Source organism: Neopsephotus bourkii, unplaced genomic scaffold, assembly GCF_033783945.1.
Source record: "Neopsephotus bourkii isolate Nb327-2 ecotype Australia unplaced genomic scaffold, CSIRO-AGI_Nbou_v1 NB_741, whole genome shotgun sequence".
In the NCBI taxonomy this organism is placed as follows: domain Eukaryota; kingdom Metazoa; phylum Chordata; class Aves; order Psittaciformes; family Psittacidae; genus Neopsephotus; species Neopsephotus bourkii.
Window position 1 is genome coordinate 2,576,128 of NW_026901239.1, and position 9,690 is coordinate 2,585,817.

At 44.9% G+C, this 9,690-nt stretch overlaps 1 protein-coding gene across 1 annotated transcript; it reads left to right on the forward strand.

Moving 5' to 3' along the window:
• Positions 1 to 4,732: 4,732 nt before the first annotated feature.
• On the forward strand, positions 4,733 to 6,370 carry STBD1 (starch binding domain 1). Its single transcript, XM_061354685.1, has 2 exons — positions 4,733 to 4,988; positions 5,111 to 6,370. The coding sequence occupies exons 1-2, from the start codon at positions 4,763 to 4,765 to the stop codon at positions 5,890 to 5,892; spliced, it is 1,008 nt and encodes a 335-aa protein (XP_061210669.1). The 5' UTR covers positions 4,733 to 4,762; the 3' UTR covers positions 5,893 to 6,370.
• The last annotated feature ends 3,320 nt before the right edge of the window (positions 6,371 to 9,690 follow it).

Consider the following 9,690-nt stretch of genomic DNA (forward strand, 5'->3'; position numbering starts at 1 on the left):
TTTCAAGATCAGCTACATAATCATCAGTAGGTTGATGCTGTCTTGTAGGAGAAGGGTAAAAAAGACCAGCACTTCTTGACTGTTAGAAGTTGTGTTTTGTAGAGAACACATGGACCCTCTTACAATTATTTTGGTGGCTATGAAGAACAAAGCCCTTAAGATATAGCTAAGCTTTACTGTCTTACAATACTTGGATTTCACAATAAGAATGATAAACATTCAACTCTGTAACTGGCAGCAGTTGGGAACCTGTGCCTGCTGACAGGCAGAAACGTATTTGCCATCCACGTACATGTTGAAGGGGAGGAGTTTCAAAATAAATACGTTTACGGATGACCTCCAGGTGACCAGAAAACTGGACCCCAGAGATCCCTTTCAGCCTATTGTTTTGATTCTTTGGACACAAGGAAAGGCCTGGCTTTCCTTCACCGTAAGACATATAGACACTTGTGCTGATTCACTATGAGAAACAACTCATCCCTGGCTGCCTTCCAGATTTTAATGGCTGGTAATGTAAAGCAGGTCTGGATCTGGGGGTACCCTCATTACTAACTACCCTGAAAGCCAGCTCTGAGGGCACCACTCCCACCAGTTCTAACCTGCCTGCTTCTCTGCTCTCCCTTTCTTCAGTCCCTCGCTGCAGAAAGCAACTCGTTCGTCAGCAATCTAGGACAGAAGGTCCTCATGTTCCACCTGCTGGCTCCTGGGAAATGTTGCACCGGGAAGAGCGCTCAGTGCTCGTAAGCCGGCGTGCTCGCAATCAACATGATTCTTAAAGGATGGCACAGGGTTCTGGTTTCTTCCCGAGTCTGATGGAGGTCCAAAGTAGGTGAATACTTTGCCCATACCATTTGTCTGCCTGGTTGGGTGGGGACCCAACACAGAAAGTGTGGAACAGCTGCCAGGAAAACCTCCATGGCAGCAGTGTCTTGGTTTAGATTTTAACCTGGCTTCTAGGGAGAGCTACCTTAGGCTTTGTGAGCTACGGTTAAGACATCTATGAAATGATGCTGTTTCTTTGCCCATCTCCATTTAGCGCTGCCTTTGGGCACATCTTCTCACTGGGGACAGGAAGAAGAGATGAACAAAATACCCTACCTCTCTACTTGCATCCACAGCTCCATCTGTGCTTCTTCCTTCTCCCTATATCCCCTACGTGCCTTCCTCTACTCTGCTGCGCCTTCTCTTTTACTACAGAGGTATATTCCCAAACAATCCTGACTGCTTCCAGTTAAACTGTTTACTCCTTTGGCTGAAAAAAAACCACAACCCAACTCACTAGCAAATGGCTGGTACGTGACCTGTTCTCCCTTCCCCTCCTCAATACAGCTTTGTAAAAGCACCACTGGGATTTTTACATGTGCTGTCCTTATCCTTGGGAAGAGCTCCCTGCAAACCTCCATAAAGCCTTCCTTGCCAAACTCATTCTTGAATTGTCTCTGGATCTTGCAGATGCCCTGATAGTATAGCCACAGGGCTCCCTTATTTGTATTTCTTTTGTAGGTGTCCATATTTCCATTTTGTTCTATTATAAAAGTAAAACTGGAAGAAGCACTGCACACACACAAGGCTTGTTTAAGAGCAGTACTCTCCAACATCTTTAATACAGCAACTGTGGATACCACGGGATCAGACACTGGCCATGCTCAAAAGCGCTCTCGAAATAGCATCCCTGACTGACAGAACTGGAATTCTGATTCAGCAGGGCTCTTAAGCTACAGCTGAGATTCCCTGTCACCACACTAGATGGCACATTTTACAGACTAAGAACGGAGACGGCAGATGTGAGCTAGACCTTCCCAGTAACACCTATGGCTGTAGAGTTGTTTATAGAACTGTGATAGCAAATATCTGCCCTCTGACTCGGTTTTGAAATGTGAAGCGGCAGGTTTGAGGCTCCTGATCTCAGGCCAGTAATTAATCCTAGGCTGGTAACTCTGCAAAGTCTCATGTAGCTTTTCAAAATATGGTCCAGCAACTGCTATCCCGTTTTACTGAATGAACAATGGTGGGACGAAGCCTCGGTGTTCAGAGAACACTAACTTCCAAACTAACACCACATCAGAAATGGCTGCGTGAACAAACTAAAACCTTGAATTAATTAGAAACAGAATTGTGCCCTGAGGCTTGGAGAAACTATTTCCTTACGCCTTTATTGTACTGTCCCTTCATGCTGTTCCAATGAAAGCTTCAAGAAAAACACAAGACACATTTTGAAACATTTCTGTTGATCTGTTTGGAAATTTCCAGGAGAGGCAGAGGTCTCCATGTTCTATGGGATGTGAGCATTTCAAGAATCCCTAGGGAGGAAAGGCTACCAAAACCCAGGGGTATGTTACCTAAGGTAAACCTGTGTGTTTGCTTCAGAAGAGGAACATCAGCATACTGTGAGCTCTTAGGCCATGACTATTCTGTACAGTATCTCTGCTTCTAACATTCAATGAGTGATCAGTGACTTGGGAATTTCAGCCTTAGTGTTCTCCAAGAACCCGGTTCTAAAAAAAAAAAAGGAACAGAAAATAAATTACAGACATCCTAAGAGGAGTTCCAAAGCACAAACGCACTGTTATCGGGAAAGGGTATCACTGTTTCAAACATGACAGAGCAATTTAAAACTAGTTATACCCTATACATATAGTATATGTACTAGTTATGTAGTCAAATGCATTTCTAGTAACAACAGTTACTCTCTGAGCACTCAAAGTAATCTGTGTGCTTTGCTTTAGTTTCTTCTGGAGATAATGGGTGAAAAACAGTCTGGCGACATAAAAGAGTTGTATGAATATGGAAGATTAATAGAACTGAGGAGACCTTTGCTCTTTCCTTGCCCATTAAAGCAGCACCCTGCTTTTCATCACGTGCATTTTTGTGTCTTCCAAAATAAACTGTTCCTTAAGGATTTCTGTAATAGTCACTTCTAAGCTGTGTCAGTTTGGTGTCTCTTCTTTCCTAAGCTGTTTTCTCAAATATATCTAAGAAAAGAAATGTGGTTAGCATCTCCAAACACTACCTCTTCATCTGTGCTGAGGGGTGGCAGAAAGATGCTTAGTCTCATAACACAATAGTTAAGGATTTTTGTCTGCTCTGCTTCAGGGAAGTGACTAGGAGGTTTAACTTGCAGTACACACACACTACTTCACAAGCAGTAGGTGCCCCAACTAATAATCCCAGCTGAACAAGGTGGTGTACAATGGGACTGTCTCTGCTTTGAAGGCTAGAAAAAAGAAATGCAAGGAAACTGGGAAAATATCTACTATGCAAAGAGCTTCAGTAGTTAGCACAGCTCATCACAGTCAAGTGTCTGTTTTAAGTAGCAAGGCTAAGCTGGCCTTGAAGCATCAGCAGTGGTAAAAGACTGCACCCAAAACCACATTCCCTGAGAACAGTGCCCAGGCAGGTCCTAGCTTCTCAGTTCTTTTCTTTCACTGTATTATTGAGCAGAAGATCTGAGCAGTGCATGGTTAGCACATGCCTGAACACATCCAGACATTAAAGTACCAAAGTGGGTATTTTACTTTACACAAGCTCAGCACTTTGCTGGAGGAATGCTTCAGAGAAGATCTCTTAGCTACTGTGCTAAGCAAAGAAAGGGAAAATATGTAGGATCATGAACTCTGTGCATTGGCACAGGCCACCATATTCCATACCAGCCAGCAAACTTTGCTGTGAAGGCTGCACACTTGTGCTTCTATAAATTCAAATGACATTTACTGTCCTGTTAAGCTGAGGTAGCACTGCTCCAAATGACACGGAAAGATTAAGAAGTTCACACACTGGAAATAGACTTTTCTAATGAGATAGCCGATACAATCTCATCAGTGGGCTTTAGAAATCAAGGAATGACAACTCCTTTGTTCAGAGAGAGAGAATGGGTTTCAGAAAGGCAGCAGTCAGATTGCACGGAACTGCCTCCCCTAACTTCTCCTCTGGGGTTAATCTTTGGTGTTAATAATGTAGACCCATAAACATTTTTACACTTTGTCACTCTAGAACTACCAAAACACAAAGTCATACGTTGCATTTACTAAATTTCTTGGTTCCTAGTAAGACTTACCTGTGTAACCTTTTAGTTTTGAAATACAATTTGACATCATTGCTTACAGAGGAAACTTGAATAGTACAACAAAGGCAAATTAAAAGAAATATCAATTATCCTCTGCACGCCCAAAAAAGCTTCCTGAGCAGAAGGAGACAGAAGAGTAGGACAGTGTTAAGAAATCCGATTGTAGTCTTTAGATGCAGAAGTGACAAAATTAGTAGTGAATTTAATGTCACTTGCATAGGGATAACAGAAAAAAAAATGGATTTTCATCAGGTCAGGCATTAAAAGTACAAAGCAAATCAGTTACCCCAGCTACAGCATATAAATCTAAGGTCACCCGTACTGCTAGAATTAAGCTCCATAAACTTCTGCAGCACCTATAGCAGAAATAGGAAAGAACCTCACTCATCCAGTCCTTAACTTCTGTGTGTCCTCTGCTCTCATTTTTGCATTATATTTGGCTACCTTGTGTGGGCTGCCTTCCCCCAGATAAGGAAAGAGAAGGGGGAAAAGGGGAGATGATAGAAAAGGGAGCCTCTCAACTTTTCTCACCTAACTTTTGCCTGTGTTATCCTGACATGCCCTTTCCCTCCCTCCAGCCCCCCCCGCCCGTCCGACAAGAGCCGCCTCCCGCCTCAGGGCCGGCTCCTCCCCGGGGCCGGGGCCCGGCTTAAAGCGGCGCCGGGTGGGCGGTGGCCGCCCCACTGCAAGCGCCCGGCCATGGCCCGTGACCGCGGCCCGCCCGTCCTGCGGCAGCCCGCCGCTCCTCCGCGCTTCCCTGCGGCCGCGTTGCCGGCCGAGGCCCGCGGCTGGGGCTGGCTGTGGCCGGGGCTGTGGCCGGCGCTGGTGGTGGGGCTGCTGGCCGCCCTCGTCGCCTGGTTCTGGTACGGCGGAGGTGATGGGCGAGGCGAGGAGGTGGCCGGTGAGACAGCGGCGGCGGCCAAAGGTACCGGGCGGGGGGACGGCTGGGGGCCGGGGTGTGCCGCTCTGCCCAAGTGCAAGCGAGGAGTTGGTTTGCTCCTGTAAAGCTCAACTGCATTGCTAAAACCATTCCTCTTCTGTTTCTAGAGGGTCTTACAGAGGCCAAGGCTGCTGCCCTGACCAGCACTCGGAAGCCAGGAGAGGGTCTGTTGGCTGGGCCAAGAGAAGAGCTTAACCATGTTCAAGGTGGTGGAGTTTCCAGTGAACCTCTGGAGATGGAGCAGCTGCTGCTGAAGCAGGGTGCCACTGGCTCCAGGGAGCATCCAGCTGATACCCATGGAAGCCAGGCTGATGAACCAAGACCCCAGATGGGACAGGAAAGTGATGGATGGAGTATGATGAACTCGCCAGGAGCCCCTGATAGTGTTTGTAAGGATAGAAGTGAGGAACAGCAAGGTCAGGAGAGTAGGGACTTGGACCGTGAAGACTGGGAAGTTGTTTCTGATCATCTGGCTTGGGGGGAGGCTGGCAAGAATGGCAGAGTGGAAGACGCAGACAGCAAGGAATGGGAACAAGGAGACTGCCCCGATGGGGATTTGAGAGCCAAGCGAGTTGCAGCCGTGCCCCCCATGTTTCAAAACATCCACGTGACTTTCCGTGTGCACTACATCACCCACTCGGCTGCTCAGCTCATTGGTGTTACTGGCGACCACGAGTGTCTTGGCCAGTGGCACAGCTATGTTCCCCTCAAGCATGATAAGGATGACTTCTGGTCTGAATCTGTTAGTCTGCCAGTAGACACCAGAGTTGAGTGGAAATTTATCTTGGTGGAAAATGGGAAGGTGAGACGCTGGGAAGAATGCGGTAACAGAACCCTGGTGACTGAACATGAGGATAGAGTTGTTCATCAGTGGTGGGGACACCATTAATGGGATTTTGGAAGCTGCTTATCTAATGGCAGACCTGCTTAGATTAATCACAGAACCCCTAAACTTCACCCTGTCTGCAGTAGAAGACCTTCTCAAGTGCAGAGCTGTGTAAACCCTGTCTCAAACCTGGTTCAACTGCACGAGCAGCAGATCTCTGCCACCCCCTTTAGGAAATGGTTTGGCAACCTGTAAAATGAACCTCAAGTGTGTTTTGAAGATGTGCAAGGTAGGCTACAAAGGCATGAGCAGTGTTCCAAGCAGCTGCCTGGCTAGGTAAATCTGGCCCCTGGACTGGAGCTGGTGTTGCTTTGCGTAGGGCTATGGGATGAATGCATCTCTGCACCAACTGCTTACAGCTTTTGAGGCATACTAGGAAGTGTGGTTACCTACACTGTAATAGGAACTTAGGTGTTTTAACTTATGTAATGTATTAAGTAAACAATAAATGCTTTAAGACTGATGGTCTGTTACACCTTGACCAGTGAACTGACTCAATTTATTAACTTTGATAGAAGTGAGTTACTTGACCTGAAATCTTAGTGCTAAAGAATTCTTGAGGAGTGGCTGGAGTAACAAAGGTTTAAGCCTAGAGTACCTTAGTCCCTACTCCCTACTTTCCAGGAAGCACCTCTGCTCAGATGCTTGGCGAGTGAGTCCCTTTTAGTCAGATTATCCTGCTGGGAGAAGAGCAAAGGTCAGGAAGGACTGTCCTCGGCTTAATGTATTACTTTGTCAGGGTGGGAGCAGGCTTTCAAAAAACCTGGACTGCGCTGATGGGTAGGGAATAGGATCGTTTCTGAAATAAGAGATGGCATATTCTGCATACCTAGAACAATACCACAGTATTGTTAGCAACTACTTAGCTTAAATTCGTATGTGGTTTTTTTTTTTTTTTTTCCAAGGTAAGGCTTTTCAACACAGATTTATTTTAAGTTGTGGCCTTTTAGTATGACAGATAATGTAAAATATTTCCAGCTTCTATCAGGTGGTATTTTTATAGGGCAGAAAGCTGCTGTACTTGCCAGTTCTTTGTATTTTTTGTTACAAACATATGCTGCCATTTAAGCAAGCTTTTCTTTCCATAATGAGGAGCCTAGGTCTAGCTTGCACTCCGCTTCGTTGGAGTGAACTTGGTCTGAAGAACATAGTTCTGTAGGAGTTCTGGAAATGCATAAATTAGTATGCTGGTTTGGGACATTTAATTCAAAAGCACGTTGCTGATCGAATTGTCTCCACTAAGTCTTTCCTGCTTTGCATGGTGGGGCAGTCTGAACACATGAAATGAAAAGGGTTTTGGTGGTGGACTGGAAGATGAGCTTCAGCAGCTTACCTCCTGCATCTCATGGTTAATGAGCACCTAGTTGGTGGGATAATACCAGAGCTCTTGTGAAGAACAGTTGTCTGGAATGCTGTTACTGGGACTTAAGCACCAGCTATTTCATTGAACATATCCACTGGGAGCAGGCTAGGCTGCCTGCGCATGCAGGCATAGTCACAAAACCATATAATGGTTAGGGTTGGAAAGGACCTAGTTCCAACTCAAGCTGAAGAAAATCTGGATCAGGCATTGAAGGGAGGGTGAGAGGGAAAGAGACCAAGGCAAGCGAACAACTGCACTGACAAGTTGGGAGTTTTTGTGCTCTCATGTAAAACAAACTCCTCCCAGCTGTTGCTACATGGCAGAGCAAGTTGTTCTGTAGCTCAGTTATGTCTGCTGAAGTAACTTTTGCTCTCTGGTTGCCTTGAACAACATGAAGATTTGGGAGAATAAATCTTCTTTCCTTCAAGGGGTCTTTTATAGGAGAGAACAGGTTAGGAATTGTGGGTGGGAGCTGACCTCAAGACTGACTGTAAGCTTTCTGTTAACTGTTTGTCCAGGGTGAGAAATACTGCAGGTCTGAGAAGAAGGTGGTATCATTTCTGTGCACTAACTCAAAAGGGAGAGGATGGAGCTGACAATTCAGTAGGTGGTTGGTGCTGTTTCAGTGGTCTTAAACATATCAGCATGTGTGTGTAGTAGCCCTCAACTGTCTCAACTGGAAACTAATCGGGGACTTAAGTTACTTTATAAACTTAAAAGGAAAATAGGACATAGGTAGCACACCCTGGATTAAAAAATAAATATTAAGAAGAGGCTTATTTTTAGGGACTACGGTTTCACTGTAAGAAATGTTCGTACTGTTTAATTATGACTCTGCTTACTGTGTATAAACAGAAAGCTCTTAAATCCTGGCCATATGCAGCAGCAGAGAGCACAGAGAATGTTTACATGGGTTTCAGTCAGTAATTTACAGCTGTAACTGAACAGGTAAAATTGTGCTTGACCTAATGCCTATAATGGCAATTGCATTTTTTTATAACAGTAAATTTAAATGAACAATATACTTAAGATTAATAGAATTACAGACTGGTTTGGGTTGGAAAGGACCTTAAGATCATCTAATTCCAGCCCCCCTGCCATGGGCAGGGATGCCTCACACTAGCCCGTATCAGCTAAGGGCTCTGTCCAACCTGGCCTTGAACACTGCCAGGGATGGAGCATTCACAATTTCCTTGGGCAACCCATTCCAGTGCCTCACCACCCTTACAGTAAAGAACTTTTGCATCTAACCTGAACTTCCCTGTTTAAGTTAGATGGCATTGCCCCTTGTCCTATCACTACAGTCCCTGATGAAGAGTCCCTCTACAGGATCCTTTTAGGCCCTCTTCAGATACAGGAAAGCTGCTATAATGTCTCCACACAGCTTCTTTTCTGTTCAGGCTGAACAGCCCCAACTTTCTCAGAGGTACAGCTGAAATAGCTATAATAGAAGATGACTTGTCAAGTCAAAGCAAAAGGTTGTTTCAAGCTGTTCACAATTTCTTTTCCCATTAGCGCAAGCTGTTCAAATAGTGATATACTGTTAACTTAATAGGCATTTGTCCAGCAGCCACGGCCATTTGAGTGTATTTATGCATACACTGGAGGCTTGTTGGAGGAGATTAACTGTGGTATTAGGTTTTCAGAGCTGAACGAAGGACAACTAGAAAGCCACTTACCCTGCACTAGAATAGATGCTCTAATGCAATGATGAACATGCTTCAAACAGACTAACCCCGAGAGGTCTCCCAAACTGAGAACTTTTATTTTTTATTTTTTTTTCAATTAAACACCCTGCACTTTGGTCCCACAGACAAGCTGTGATTGCATCACCTTGCTGAATGGTTGAGCAAGGTTTCTGCAAAGACCTGCACTGTGCTTTTGCTCTAACCTCTGAATTATGCCATGCACATCACTGCTGGCCCAGCAGGGTTGATGCTATAAAAAGTAAACATTATTTTGTATTACTGGAGGAGTTGATTAGTACTTCCTCTAAGTGTACAGAGCTGATTCTTCACTGTTGGAGAATCTGTTCACTTAAGTGTGAAGTTAGATTTAAATCAAGTTGCCTTGCTGCATAAAAATGATTCTGCTAGATGGGGCTGCTATCTGGCTAATCCTGTTTCCTGGCTGTGAGACTAGTGAACCTACAAGTGAGAAACAAGCTCTTGTTGACATTCCTATGTGGATGTAACAGCCTAGCAGCCAGTGGCTCAGGATATCAAAGAGCAAATAATAAACTGTCTCTCTCACAGTTTGGCAAAGCCAGAAACTCTGTAAGTAAGGAGTTACCTTTTAAGTTCACCTGCTCCTATTGCTGATAATAAACTTCTGACAAATTGGACATTTGATTACTTCTAGGTAAAATGTAATCTGCTCCTACTTATGAAGTGGTTTGGTGTACAAATGCTAAATGCTGTATGTGGATGATAAGCTTG

What these genes read in the sequence shown, in the direction of transcription:
- STBD1 (XM_061354685.1), top strand. Translation starts at nt 4,763, where the DNA reads ATGGCCCGTGACCGCGGCCCGCCCGTCCTGCGGCAGCCCGCCGCTCCT. An exon ending in GACAGCGGCGGCGGCCAAAG is followed by an intron (nt 4,989 to 5,110) that starts GTACCGGGCGGG and finishes TTCTGTTTCTAG; the next exon opens with AGGGTCTTACAGAGGCCAAG.